We start from the raw sequence: 15,997 nt of genomic DNA on the forward strand, positions 1-15,997 counted from the left end.
CGGCCCGTTAGCGAACCAATAGCCTTCAACAAGGACGAGCCTAAGTGCGCTCTGTTTGTCAGCGTTAACACCGACCGTCTACACTGTGTGTGTTGGTTTTCTAGGACTGTATTTTTCCGCATGCACACGCTCTCCTCCTCATCCAAGTGCATTGTGGGCTGCTTGTTTACTTGTTTGTTTTTCAGCACTTCTAAAGTAAGGATGGTCGTTACGTCAGACACTAGACTTCGCTATGTTGCAGAGTCGGTCGTCGGCTGTCAGCTGTCGGGTCCACTGTTCCCGGTTGAACTTGAAGTTAATGCACGGTATGATCATCCCGTAAATAACGATTGTTGGGAAGGAAGGGTGGGGTTGGAGCTTGGTGGGGGGTTGGGGGAGGATAATTCAGCCCGGTCCCTAGAGTCGAAGCTCACAGACCAGCAGATGATGGTGTGAGAGTACATTGTTAATTGGTCCCAGGGGCCGTATCCATGCGTACTACTCAACACGTTCAACAACATAAAGCGGCCCCCTGCAGACTCATGGGTCCTCACTGGGCCATCTCGTCGTGTAAACGCTGTTTTATCGTTTGTTCGTTTGTGTACCAAAATACAAATCAGCCCGTCAGTAGATCTCACGGATCCTTGATAGTTGAGCTCAAAGTGTGTATGACCGGTGATACATACGCGTTCAAAAAGTTGGATATCAGGCAGATTTGATGAAATATCTCATGAGTTCAACCTTAACGGACACACATGCACTGTCACAACGGCTCAGAGACGTGCACACTCTCGGACAAGCGGCAATGTCCAGATTTGCCTCAGACCGAATGGGTCGGGTACCAGTTTCCCTGTGGTCACTTAGTCTCGCATGGCAGGTTGACATGTGACCTGCGGCCTACGGCCTCTGACCCCACGGGGACAGGAACCTCATCCCAGTGACCATTGGGCTGCTTTATTTTCTGATATATATATATATATATTCAGGCATGCTCGGTTTCACCCCGAGGTGAAGCACCCACCTGTTGTGGACACTCCGGGAGATGAGCTCAGGACCAGCGATAGTCAAGACTTAAAGATTAGCACTGATTGCAAAATTGATTTGAAGTTTCAATAAAAGGTGATTGATCTGTTGTACCGGACACAAAGCTGGTGACTGATAACAATCTCTTAACCGTTCCAATGGTTTAGAGATCTCGATATTATACATTGTATCATATTCTATATACGTGGAAACATATCTGTATTGTTACGTATTTTAAGCACATAAGCTGCCCCCACATAGCCACAAGCAAGAGGATCGAACACACAAGCTGCATTACCTCCGCATAGCCAAAAGGATGCAGGATCAAACATTAAAGCTGTAATTACTATACATAGCCACAAGGGGAGCAGGACCAACATATAAGCTATAATAACTACTCCAGCCACAGATGGCAGCACCTTTAGACAGGTGAGGAAGCCGGAGCCAATACGTCAGATGGGCCACGCCTACTTGATACAAACGGGGAGCGGGAGTCAGATGAGGTCAGAGACATATGGCAGCCCCGTTGAGAGCCCCGGGGAAAACCTCCCGGGGCTGGAAGATAGCGCTGCGGTATTTCTCTCCACCCGTGTTAAATACAATTCCCTCTTTTGCTTCATAGTTACCATACCGAAATACTTTAACAAATAAAGTGAGTTAAAAGTGACCCGGATTGAACTACTTTCTTCAAGAATACGGCAGTATAAAAGCCTATTAATAATAATAAATTGGATTTATATACCTCTTTTGTCGCACTCAAAGCGCATGATACCATGACACACTCTGAATGTCGATTAACGATGCCTTGAATTCGCCCAGCGAAGAACCAGCGAAACCTGCAAAGAACTCAACCACACGTGTTTAACAACCTTGATGTCTCCTGACCCCCGCGGCCACTACGGCCTGTACCGATGTGTGTTTCCTGTACCATCGCAGTATTGCTCGGGTGGATAATTAAGGAGGACCGGTGGGGGGGGGGGGGGGGGGTATCGGCCATGTGTCTGCCTCCGGCGCCCAGCGATTCTTGGTGTCAGCAGCAGCAGCAGCCAGCAGAACGAGTGGCCGTGTTGCTGCTGCTGTGTGCGCACATACAGTCCCTACGGACGCCATGGCCCCTCCACTGGGCCTGCGTGTCTACATGTGTGTATTCGTGCGACTGAATGTTTGTTTGGTGTGCGTGTGTCTGTGTGCATGTATCTGTGTTTGTGTAGCATGTGTGTGTGTGTCTGCATGTGTGTTTGTGTGCATGTGTGTGTGTCTACATCCCTGTGTGTGTGTGTATCTTTGCGTGTGTATGTATGTGTGTTTTTGTGTGTGTCTGCGTTTGTGTGCGTCTTTGTGGAGATCCTCACTCGGTCAGACACCATTGTCAATGACAAGCAGACAGACAGACAGATGGACGGACAGATATATGCAGACGTATTCAAACACACACAGGTTGACCGAGAACAGAGAGACTCTGTCCTACTCTGTCCTTCACACACGCAGATGGAGTTAAAGTGTAATTCTGGCGAAAATTGAACCAAGGGTCTTTGTTTTGGCATGTATACTCATCAAATAAGCCCTCCAGATACTTTTTTCATTGAAATTCGAGTATAGAGTTTGCCCGGCGCAATGTTTGGCTTCCATGTTATTGGTTAGGGGCACTGCGAACACTTCCAAATCTGCATTTTTTAACCACTAATATTGCTCAAAATAGCAACATATAACATGGTAACTCCAATAACATGGAAGCCAAATATTGCACCAGGCAAACTCTATACTCGATTTTCAATGAAAAAAGTATCTGGTGGGCTTTTTTGATGGGTATAAATGCCAAACCAAAGACCCTGGGTTCAACTTTCGCCAGAATTACACTTTATGGCAGGCATACAGACAGATAGACAGAAAGATAGGTAGAGGCAGACAGTAACATATTGCGCAAATAAGACAATGTAATAAACTTTGCAAATGCAAAGCTAACATTTCCTGCTTCGTTTGCCCATGCAGTTGCTAGATTTGCCACACTTGAAGGACATACTGTTTAATAGACAAACATACAGGCAGACATCCTCATCATTCACATGTGCATACAGACATCTACAGATCATGACGTTATACTCGTGGCGCCATTTTATCACAATCAACATTTCCTACATTTTCACCGTCCTAAATCAAACAAGCTATCTACCTTGCTGCGCAACGCTGACTAAATGTCTCCCATTGTTCCCACCGTGTTATGTCTTGCCAACTCGAGGGGGGACCGAGGGACCGAGGAAATAGGTGGAGCTCAAAGACAAACGTAAAAAAGCACATAGCCATAACTTCTCTGCCCTTTACATTGTGATCGCGGCCAATAAACTCCCCATCATTTTGATAATGGAACGAAACCTCAAGACTGCCAGAGTTCAGAGGGAGTTCACCGGCCGCCCTTCACCAACAGAGGCCGGGTTGGTCAGGTGAAACTGCCGTTGGTGCAACATTACTAAGGCCAGACACATCTTGTGTTCACCCTGCGTCTTTGAGGAGGAATCTCCCCTCGACCTGAGAAGGGGAGGGAGGGAGAGAGGGGGAGAGAGGGAGGGAGAGAGGGTGGAAAGGTAGCGTCAGAGGGAGAGAGAGGGAGGGAGGGAGGGAAGGAGGAGATAGAGAAGGAGGGAGGGAGGGCATGAGGGAAAGTGGGAAGGGAGGGAGAGGAGGGAGGGAGGGAGAGAGGAAAGGTAGGGTCAGAGGGAGAGAGAGGGAGGGGGGGAGGGAAGGAGGGAGAGCATGAGGGTAGGTGGGGAGAGAGCAGGAGGAAAGGTAGTCTCAGAGGGGTTGAGAGAGGAGGGAGGGATGCAGTGGTGTCGCAAGACCTGCCTTCCAAAGAATGTCCAACTGAGGCCATGGAATGCGATGCAGGTTCGGGACATAACCCAAGAGGCATTTCCTGTTGGACAGGGGTCAAACCGGGCACTTTGAATGGCTTGGAAGACTTGAAAGTTGGAATGCAGTGACCTGGGCTACTCTACCACTGTATTAAAAACACAGCTAATCTCATTGTGTGTGAGATGGTTTCTCTAGCAGGACGTTCCTCAAAGTTAGGATCCTTCCTTTCCGTGTTTCTTCTCTTCTTTTTCCCTTCCTTTCTTCCTCCCTAACTTCCTTTCCTAAGCTACATTCTTTCAATATTACAATAATAAGCCTATTAATCTGCTCGTGTTGTTGAATTTAGATTACATTCTTTTCAAAATGAGTGCTGTGTGTGGAGTGAGAGAGGGAGAGTCACACACACACACACACACACACACACACACACACAAACACACAATGAGATAGAGAGTTGGAGAGACAGAGAGCCAGGGAGACACAGGCATCCACCCACACACACACACCCACCCCCCCCCACAGACACACACACACACACGCACACACACACACAGACGCGCACACACACACAGAAACACAGAGAGCCAGTGAGACACAGGCACACACACACACACACACACTCACACACACACATGAGATAGAGAGCCAGTGGGACACACACACACACACACACACACACACACACACACACACACACACACAAAGACAAACACAGACAGAGAGCTAGTGAGACACAGGCACACACACACACACCCACACACACACACACACACACACACACGCACACACACACCCAGACAGACAGAGAGCCAGGAGACACGCATCAGTCAGGGGGCTCATGTCAGGGCAGCTTATATGATTGGTCAGACCCAGCGAGTCAACCTTGACGCGCGCTACCGTTGGCTAGCGTGTAGCGCGCCGCGGAGCCATCCTAAGAGGGATAAATGATGTCTTTGCATACTGCCGGGTCCACAGGTGAGACATCATTTAGCCCGGCCAGCCTTCAACGATGGCCTGACCCCCCTGACACGCTGCTGTGTGAAGTCATTCTCGCATTACTTAGCGGTGGGGGGGGGGGGTGTTGAAAGCCTACCGTCAGAGACCTGCAGGGAAGAAGGTTGAGCGAACAACAGGAAATGAGCATTCCGATTTTTGTGTTTGTTTTTCGGGGAAACAATGTTGTATTCAGACGCATTGTCCCTTTGCCGTTTTTTCAGAATTTCTTAGTTTTATTTTTGGGCAACAACACATTTACCTCGTAAAAGCACACAGAATCGTCTCAGGAAGATAAAACACTCTTATAAACATAAATATACATGGGTGGATTCTATTGTACTGTGGTATTGACTTTAGCTAGCGGAGCAAACGGTGGAAGCACATTCATGGCAACACCGGGGCTAGGAGACGCCAACGGCTCTTTCTCCTTTCTCCCTTCCTCCCCCTCTCTCTCCCTCCCTCCCTCCATCTCTCCCTCTCTCTCTCTCTCGCTCTCCCCCTCCCCCTCCCCCTCCCTCTCTCCCCCTCTCTCTCCCCCTGCCTCTCCCTCCCTCCTTCCCCCTCCCTCTCTCTCTCCCTCTCTCTCTCTCTCTCTCGCTCTCCCCCTCCCCCTCCCTCTCTCTCTCCCCCTCTCCCTCTCCCCCCCTCTCCCCCTGCCTCTCCCTCCCTCCATCCTTCCCCCTCCCCCTCTCCCTCTCTCTCCCTCCCTGCCTCTCCCTCTCTCCCCCTCCCACTCTCTCTGACTCCATGCACCCTAATGCCCTCCATTAGAGCCGCAAACAACACTTGTTATTTTCTTTCACTCTGTCACTTGTGTCTGCACCCCCCCCCCCCCGCTACCCAGAACTCCTTCGGTGGGGGGCAGACCCAGCGGCAGCCAGAGACTCGTCGTCACGGCGATGACCTTGCAGGCAGGAGTGAGGGGTCAAAGGTCGTCCGACTCGGGGATCAGCATGGGTTGCAGGGAGACCTTGGGGAGGGTGGGGGGCGGGCCGACCGACACCCAGCCCGCGGCGTGCCGGTTGAAGGTGGGCCGGCACGGCTCGGCCGCTGCCGCCTTGGCGCTGAGGTCCGGGAAGTCGGGGAGGGGCTCCGGGTCGGCCGTCTTGGTGGGGATGGAGCGGGGGGGGGCCTCCGAATCCTCCAAACGGGGTGGCCACCCTAAGGGAGTCACGCAACGGGGGGGAGGGAGGGAGGGAGAGAGGGAGAGAGGGAGGGAGGGAGGAGGGAGAGAGGGAGGAGGGAGAGAGGGAGGGAGAGAGAGAGGGAGGGAGGGAGAGAGGGAGGAGGGAGAGAGGGAGGGAGGGAGAGAGGGAGGAGGGAGAGAGGGAGGGAGGGAGAGAGGGAGGGAGGGAGAGAGGGAGGAGGGAGAGAGGGAGGAGCAAAGAGAAAAGGAAGGAAGGGAGGTAGAGAGGGAAGAGGGAGGGAGGGAGAAATGGAGGGAGACAGGGAGGGAGGGAGAGGGGGAGGAAAGGAGGGAGAGAACGTGGGAGGGAGAGAGGTAGGAGGGAGGGAGTGGGATGTAAGTAAAGAGGCAAGGAAGGAAGGAAGGAAGGAATCAGAGAAGGAATGAAGTGAGGTTCGAAGGAAAGAACGAAACAAAACTAAAAAACTAAAACAAAGGGGTAAGGAAGGATGGAAAGGAACCACAGCTGCTTAACCTCAGCGTCCATTTAATCAAGACGCGAGGCACAGGACTGGGCCGTGTGTGGATGGCATGTGCCGAGACACAACACAGTGTCAGTGACGGGCGTGTTTACGGCATGTAGTGACTCACACCAAGGTCAGTAATTGCGATGCCCACTCAGCAGTTTATAGAAGAAGGGAAAGCGTGCGCGTGCAGTAAATTCAATGCACCAACGTACACACAAAAAAGTAACAATAATTCAGCAGGGCCGGTCCACCACTTGAGGGTACAGTGTATGCGTTTCTTTTCACAGCGATGAAATACAGTCTGTCAAAATAGGGTTAAGGTCACATGTGGTGGATCAGATTGTGTGCGATAGAAGATTGATGACCGTGCATGGTATTATCATCCCAGTGTTTGTGCCAGAGTACATTTGTGTGTCTGTCTTTGTTTGTGAGTATCTGTGTGTCTGTGCTCGAACGTGCATGTGTGTGTCTGTCCTTGTGCATGTGTTTGTGCACGTGTGCAACCGAGTAAGCATGTGCTTGTGTGTGTGTGTGTGTGTGTGTATTCATGAGTGTGCCTGTATGTGTTTGCATGTGTGAGCATGTATGTGTCTTTGTTTCTGCGTATGTGCGCATGTGTGTGTGTGTGCGCGCTCAAGTGTGCATGTGTGTGTATCTCTCTGTGTGTGTATGTGAGATTATTATGCTGCTTCCTTCACCATGATGAATGGCGCTACCTGTTAAAGCTCTTGTAGCCTGGGAGAGGCTGGGCCACGGGCTCCTGCAGCGCGGCCGACAGCGTCTCTGCCAGGGCGGGGTCGCTGATGAGGGCCTGCTCCCACGGGGAGTGGTAGGACTTGGGCACTGACGTGATGTTGAACCTCTCCGCCGGAACGTCCTTCAGGGGACCTCCGTACCCTGGGTGGAGAACGGGGAACACTGGGTCAGACAGGGGCCAGGACCGGAGTGTCTAGTCGGAATGACGGACAGACAGGGACATTGGAATCATTTTGTGTATGTTGCACTCTGGTATGTTTATCATCCTAGGAGGCTAAAGTGATCAGCTTTTTTGCGGACGGAGGAATAATTAGTTTGTAGTAGTAAACTAATGTTGTAGTAGTTTGTTTTTGATCTATAAAGAAATGTTGGGTTAAGCCGTTCTAACATCTTGAATAACAAATTCATATTTGATAATAATAGATACTTTATACACAAAATAAATCAACATTTGTATCTGTCTGTGTGTGTGTGTGTGTGTCTGTGTAAGTGAGCATGCCTGAATGTTTGTCGTTGTGCATGTGTTCGCTTGTGTGCCTCCGTGATTCCGCATGTGTGGAAGTGCCTGCGCTGGTGTGCGTGCGTGCGAGTGTGTACACGGCTGGCCTCTCCCTGCCCCCTCCCCTCCCTAACAGCACCCTCTCGCAGGGTTCCCAGGTGTTATGTAACGCACGCCGAGTGTCACGTCCTCTCCCTGTGAACAATCAGCCTTCCTGAGTGCGCGCTTGGCGGAAACAGCCGCGTCCAAACACTGAAACCCTTTGTAAAAGCCCTCAGAAACTTTCTTTTAAGGGGGGAGTCATTTGGTTTGATGTCAATAGACAGGAAGGGTGCACTTATCTCAGAGTACCTTATATGAATTTGTTTTAAGAATAAAAAAAAAAAAAAGCGATTTCTTCTGTCGTATCATGTGCAAACATGTAGGAGTGATACGAGTCTGACGGGTATATACCTCTCTCTCTCACACACTCACATACACATACACACACACACACACACACACACACACTCACACAGACACCCACACATCCTTACACACACACACCCACATACACACACACCCTCACCCTCACACACACACAAACACCCACACATCTTCACACACACACACACACACACACACACACACACACACACACACACACACACACACACACTCACACAGACACCCACACATCCTTACACACACACACCCACATACACACACACCCTCACCCTCACACACACACTAACACCCACACATCTTCACACACACACACACACACACACACACACACACACACACACGATCACCCACACATCCTCACGCACACACACCTCACACCCACACTCACACCCACATGTCACAGATCTATGGTTCCCATCCCTGGGGGGCTCTGTCTATACCGACTCTATGATTCATCTCCTTCGTATGCAATCGACGACACCTTCATGACCGAGCTATTCCAGAAGCTATTTCCAATGAGATACCCGATACGTGCTGTCTTCAGTCCTGCTGCCGCTGCCTGCGACTACTATGTGGGATAGCTATGTTCTAGGAAGATGGGGGGTTGGGCTTGTGTGTCATCGTAGGCTCCAGGAATAACCATGCAGTCATCATCAGTCCATTAGCACATTCTTGTTAAATCACAGTATTTAGGGTTAGGGGGGGGGGCGAAGGACTTAATAGGCCGCCGTAACGGAAGGAGGTGAGTTCTCGAACCATCCTGACAGCTTCAGCGGCAGAGGAAAGAGGAAATGCCTTGTGCACTTCCTGTGTGTGGCAAGGCGTAATTATGTAATTATAGTAAGAGATTGGGAGAGGCAACATCAAAGTAATCAACTTGTAACAGGGTTTGTGTGCGCAAATGACGGTGTGCGTGCGTGTGTGTGTGTGTGTGTGTGTGATTGTGTGTGTGTGTGTGTGTGTATGTGTGTGTGTGTGTTTCTGTTTGTGTGTGCGTGCGTGCGTGCGTGCGTGTGAGGGGGCGTTCTTGCGTGCGTGCATTGTCCAAACACACAAGAAGCCATGTGTGGTTTGGAGCAAGGGGTAAACAGACAGGCAAACACTATCCCACGTAATCAAAACAAGGTCAAAGCTACACAAATCCATGAATCCTAATCCAAACACTGGGGTCCGCCGTAAATACTGTGCTGTAATGCTGCACCACACACCTCCAGCTCAACAGCTCTCCCCTAAAGGTAGTTTTAGAACTATTATATGTGTAGCACGATGGTCAATTCTGACCACTATGCAGTGGCACGCACGCGCGTGCGTGTGTGTGTGCATGTGCGTGTGTTGATTGTGTGTGACCACTGTGACTAAGGTTCTGACACACGCGTGGATAAAGTGTGACCACGCCAGACGGCTTTCACACGAAATGCAGGTAATTGTCAGAAACAGACCAAAATAAAACATGACATATTTTTTTCCGGAGAGCACAGAAGCACACAGGAAGTCAAGCAGACAAGAATCAGGATGTTGACTAACTCGCTTGTTTTTTAACCATCCCATGATCATGAATTTGATGATTTACGACCCTTGCGTGTGTTGGGTTTGAAATAGCCTTTGGGGAACGAAGGGTGTTTGTCTATTAAGCAGCACTATCCTCTGCTTGTTTTCCCCATTTATCCACCCCGCTGAAAGATGCACGGGGAAGGTTTGACCTTTACATGCTGTGCTGGAGAATTGACGATGTGAACGATGAAGTAGTCAAGCCTGTGACATGTAGAAATGTCAATAGACTAGGGTGCACACAGAGGGAGCCATTAGCACAAGAAATACGACAACAGGGGGAATGTGTTTGTTTAAGAAAAGACAAGGTAGGCATGAACGTTGATAGACTGCTTAAGAGTGAAAAGAGGGTTTGGGATATCCTTCTCCTGTAATGCTTGCCTTCGATGTATTGCATTTAGTCCAACCTACCTGGGGCAATGCTCTCTGGGTTTGGTTCTGCTGTTTCAGCTCCCGTCTCAAGAGCCTGGTCAGAGCTGCCATTCTGATCCTCCGCAGTGTCGCCGTTCTGACTTTCAAGTACAATTCCGTCCTTTAAGCATGAGGAGAAAGGAGATAAGATGGTTTGTTGGTGCATAAAAAGGACTTCTTATGCTGTTTGGGTGCAACTTGAAACCTAAAACAATATTTGATTTGATGTCATTTACATATGTTAAAGATAGTGTAGACCTTTATCATATCATATGATACAATTTATGTCATAAATATATATGAAATTGATTTGTGTGATTTTTGCAATTTTAAACCAATTACATTGACCCAAAGAAGATGAATGTGATTAAGGACCCAAAGGAATGTATCTATACATCGATGAAGCTCATGTTTCGAAGGAATGTAAAAATATAACATTTTTATCGTGAACATGGTGAATCCACTGTATCCCAAGTAAACAGTTAAAACTAGTGTGAGTCTTCTGTGTCTTTAACCACAAAAGGGCGCTAAGTCTGAACAAGGTTTGCCTTGCGATACACAAAACAAGAGGGGAACATGTCAATACATCGCCTATTACTTTGCAAGAGGGATGGGGGAGGGGGGTGGTTTCATTTGGGTGAACGTCTCAGTGTATGGATTGCCTGACATGCTAAGGGTTTCCCGGAGGAGAAACAGGGACATCTTGGCCGGCTGCCCGTCTCAAGACAAAAGGACTGCCAATTAAAGGCTCCTCTGACCGCAGGTGCAGTGCTTCCCCTCCTCTTGGCTGTCCATGTTATTATGAACCTTTATTACAGGCGCAGGCACCGGCCTCCCCTTCCACTCTGCTGTTCCCATGAGAAAACCCTACAATAGGTCGGTGGAAGCATTAGAAGTGCTTGTTGTTGCGGACTGAATACATGGGGTTTTGTAATGTTAAATAAATGCTGAATGTCAATGTAAAGACATTTACGAAAACAAATCAAATATGTGAAGGAATCGACTCATTCATTCTAGAACAAAATGTATATTTGAGGCCCTGCACATGAAACAACCACTTATAATTATTGTGTTAATGTTAATGGAATTGCTATTGTGCCCTGACTGTGTGTTCTGCATAACATGTGTTTGGGTGGACTTCTCATGCGCAGGAGCTCTTTCCCAGTCTCACACTCACCAGGGGGGCTGCGGGCTGGTTCTGGATGCTCTCGTACGTGTATTTCTCCGAGCGCTTCTGGCGCATCTTGAAGAGCCGGGAGCCGCGGTTCGAGGCCACAGACAGCTCATCTAGCATGATGTCCTTGGGAACGCACATCTTCTTGCCCAGGTCAATCTCCACGTCTGGAGGCAGAGACAACGCCCCGGTCACTGCTCTGGGTCATAGAGCAGCCATCTTTTATCAAAGCGATTTACAGTGACTGTATTGAGGTACGGGGGGTTTGGGTTGCTTAGCTCAAGTCCACAGACATTGGGGATCAAACCCAGTACCTTTTGGCCTCTGGCTCAAAAACCCTACAGCCTATGGTGGTTCTAAACCGTTCATTCAACGTCGGTGGTTGTTTGACCGGTGCTTTTTAGACACACTAGGCTCACATATATCTAACCGACATATCACTATAAGCATCTGTGCAGAATCATTTGCAGAAAAAATATTCATGAATAATACTTTTTTGCACTCCACATTTAAGGGGGCCACAGGGGGGGGGAGGGGGGGGGACTTTTTCTTAAGAGGACACTGGCATCCAGCCCTCCCTCACAACCGCCAGTGCCTACAGCTAATGCCCTGTCCTACCGAAACGCCCCGGTACCGACAGGAGATTGCGCAACTCTTCCCCAGCCAACTCCCTGCACATACACACATTTCACTGAGACAACGAATTGAAACGTCCAAAAACAATCGATCCCCACTTTGTGATCAGATCAACCTTTCACCCCCTCATCATCCATCACCCATCGCCGCGCCACGCTCCGCCGATCACCGCATTGATTACACGCCCACGGCGTTGTGATATGAGAAATTAGATGATAATCCGGCGCCTTCCATTCATTAAAATCTGGAGCTTGTTAGCGGTTCGGTCTCGCTAACACCCTGGGATCATGTGGATGGCGTGGATCCTCATCCAAGTGGGTGCCACCCTATTTGCCAAAATATCTCTCAGCTGTTTGAAGCCCTCAGACTCTCCCCAGGCCCAATGAGTCACTGACACAGTTGTCCGCACCCCCCCCCCCCACCCCGGACAGCCTGTTCAAAGGACAACGACAAAGTTACTTTTGCGGCAATAAAATGTTTCATTCGCTTATTTTTAGCAGGCCCGAGTTAGACGAGGCGGGGTTGGCTGGTGAGTTGTGGCCTGGCAAGTTGATACCTCGTGAGTGTGAGTGTGAGTGTGTGTGTGTGTGTGTGTGTGTGTGTGTGTGTGTGTGTGTGTGTGTGTGTGTGTGTGTGTGTGCGTGTGTGTGTGCGTGCGAGTAAGGGAGCGAGTGTGCGTGTGTGTGCATACGAGTGAGAGTGTGTGTTTATGTGTGCATGGCAGAGTGGGAGCAAAAGTGTGTGTGTGTGTGTGCGTCTGTGTATGTGTGTGTGCAAAGAATTTATATCCTTGTGTGTTCACCGCTTTTTAATGAGCTCCATTTGAGCTGACGAGTAACTGTACAATTGCTAGTAAGCTTAAACACGGGTATCAGATCCACTTTATTTATATGACCCCCCACACCCCCTATTCCACTCTACAGTCTCACATGATCACGTCTAACACAGGAGAAGGAGCCCACATATCTTGACCCTTCACCCCTCTCTCCCTGTGAAGTTTGTACAGTGGTATTTTATCTGACTTGCATGAGTTCTCAAGCGAGTGATTCTCCTACGCTTTTCAAGCGCGCTCAAAGTAAAAGAGAGGTCAAAACGCCCAATGGAAGAAGAGAACTATGGAAGAAGATTAAGCCAGAACTTCAGAGAATGAGGGGAACGTGGGAGGAGAGAGGGAGGGAGAGAGAGAGAGAGAGAGAGAGAGACAGAGAGAGACAGAGAGAGAGAGAGACAGAGAGAGACAGAGAGAGACAAAGAGAAGGACATAGGAAGAGAGGGAGAGGGAAAGAGAGAGAAATAGAGAGAGAGAAATAGAGAGAGAGAGAGAGAGAGAGAGAGAGAGAGAAATAGAGAGAGAGAGAGAGAGAGAGACAGAGAGAGACAGAGAGAGACAAAGAGAAGGACATAGGAAGAGAGGGAGAGGGAAAGAGAGAGAAATAGAGAGAGAAATAGAGAGAGAGAGAGAGAGAGAGAGAGAGAGAGAGACAGAAATAGAGAGAGAGAGAGAGAGAGACAGAGAGAAAAGGAAAAGGACAGGAAAGAGACAGAGAAGGACAAAGAAAGGGAAAGAAAGAGAGAGAGCGACAAAGAGAGGCCGGCAGAAGGTCAGCGAGGGGGTTGGAGCAGCGCCGGGGGAGTGAATGCAGCGTGTGGCGTCGGCCGTACCTTCCCCCCCGTAGATCTCCCTGCTGATGGCCGCCGCCTGCATTTTCCTCTCGTTGGTCGTCATGGACGAGAACTGCGACATGGGGTCCCCCTGGAGGGGTGAGGAAGGGCAGGAGGGGGGAGAGAGGGGTGAGGAGGGGACAGGGAAGGAGGTCGGAGAGCGGACAGCGACACCCCACGCCTCAAGAGTGAAACAAGGAGCAAGCGCAGGGCGCCCGAATGCACGACGACGGACATGTGGGGGGTCGCACCGGTGACAGGGGAGCATGGGAAGGGGGGAGGGCGATTTAACATCCCCGAGCCTTCGGGTTCACCGAGTACGTCAGCACGAACGGCAGGCAAGGCCGGGACACGAGGTAGAGGGAGACGGGGGAAAATAGGGCAAAGTTAGCACTTCCGCTTGGAATAACCTTGGGGGCTCACGGTTCTTTCGGGAGGGGGGGGGGCAAGCCAGCCATGTCAGGGTAACGGGGAGGGGAGGGAGGCCTGATCAATAAACCTTGGAATGCACCCAAGTGTGCTGAAAAGGACACAGCCGGAGGAACATGGTGATGATGGTGATGGCACGGCGAGCGAGCCGGAGAGGAGATGGTACATGCCAAGCAGGTGGGGGGGGGGGGGGGGCTGATGAATTGAACATTGTGGCCACGGTGGTCCTTTTTCCGCCCCTGATTCCATTCACACAGACGACGCGCCATAGCAGGCCCACGCACAGGATTTTCCCCTTCACCTCTCCCTCACCAGACCATCTGGAGTGTATAAAGCAGCTCTATATTTAGCTAGAATGTCCAGTATATAAATGAATCCTGCCTATGGGGGATTACAATTAGATCTCTGGAGTCTATGTCGTTTAATGTACATTTTAATCGTCAATAACTTTACATCATTATTTATCTTGACCCTTTAAGTTAGGCCTTCTTATGCTGTTCGCGTTCAACTTGAAACCCGCAACAATATTTGAATATCCAGAATTTCCGATCAGGCATCAATAAAGTTTCATCTCATCATATGTCATTTAAGGCTAAATACAGATTGATAATTTGTCAACTGTCAATGCTAGACCACACACGCCGGTTTTCATCGTAAAATCATGAAAGACGGGTTACATCGTAAATCACACAAACACAAAGTTGTTGGGCGAAGGCGAGGCCACAACCCGTCGAGGACAGCCATGCTCGTTTAGGATTTGTTAGGAAAAGTTCTCAGGCAAAAAAACGTTGAAGTAGTCTCTCCTTACCTGGAGGTCTGCTGTGTGTGTGTGTGTGTGTGTGTGTGTGTGTCGGTGAAGTGGTAGTGGTGTTGGTGGTGGTCGTCTCTCCAGCAGGAGGTCGTCAGGGTGACTCACTGACAGAAAGGGGGAGTGGCGACCCCTCACGTCACCGTGCGTGCCGTGGAACCTGAGAGGTGGGGCGCCAACGCCCGGCTGGAAGGTGGGTGGAGGAAGCGGGTGGTGGGGGTGGATATGGAGGTGGTGGTGGTGGTGGTGGGGGTGCTCGAGGTCAGCACCCAGCCAGTGACTCCAAACGAGTTAGTGACTGAATAAGTGGGTGGGTGCGGTGTCAGTGGGTCTGTTGTCATCGGTATTTAGTTCAGACGAGCAGAAGCGACTAAATTTAGAGTGCCGTCACCACCCTGCCTTCAATCTTACACTCAGTCGTCCTGACTCCCTCTCGCTCTCTCGGTCTGTCTCTGTCCTTCACCCTCTCTCTTACCCGCTCTATCTCCATCTTTCTCTCTTCCTCACTCTGTCTCTCTCGATCCCTCCCTCTCGCTTTCTTTGACAACCTCTCTCTGTCGCTTCCTCTCTCTCTGTCATTCTCTCTCTCGCTCTGTCATTCTCTCTCTCTCTCTCTCTCTCTGTCGCTCCCTCTCTCGCTGTTATTCTCTCTCTCTGTCATTCTCTCTCTCTCTCTCTGTCCCTCTCTTTGTGTGTGTCTCTCTCTCTCTGTCGTTCTCTCTCTCTCTCTCTCTCTCTGTGTCTCTCTCTGTCTCCTTGACTCTTGCTCTGGAACTTATAATAGAAACCAAGGTCGTGTTCCGGCAGTACAGCTCCTGCTGTTTGGCCGGTACTCATGTATACAGGTACTCATGTATACAAGTACTCATGTATACAGGTACTCATGTATACAGGTTCTCTTGTTTAAGAAGTTTAACTAAGGACAGGATCAGTGTGCAGACTTTTGTTTGTGTTGTTAGGAATCCTAGTTAATTGTATTTTTATGCATCTTGTTTACTGTATGCAAATTAAATATAACAATATACATTTAATTGCAATATATATATCTATATATATTGAGTGGCAAATATTATATAAAAAAATATTTGAGAATCACTTTATGAATTTACATCCAAAAAATGTTAAGATA

At 49.5% G+C, this 15,997-nt stretch overlaps 1 protein-coding gene across 1 annotated transcript; it reads right to left on the minus strand.

Annotated features, from left to right (window-relative positions):
* Positions 1-5,770: 5,770 nt before the first annotated feature.
* myoz2a (myozenin 2a) lies at positions 5,771-13,713 on the minus strand (the record flags this gene model as incomplete). Its single annotated transcript, XM_079757640.1, is given in 6 exon segments — positions 5,771-5,974; positions 5,976-6,006; positions 7,215-7,395; positions 10,160-10,280; positions 11,337-11,500; positions 13,632-13,713. Coding segments are annotated over 6 exon segments (783 nt in total).
* Positions 13,714-15,997: the final 2,284 nt, after the last annotated feature.

Source organism: Pollachius pollachius (assembly GCF_949987615.1).
Source record: "Pollachius pollachius genome assembly, chromosome: 20".
NCBI lineage: Eukaryota > Metazoa > Chordata > Actinopteri > Gadiformes > Gadidae > Pollachius > Pollachius pollachius.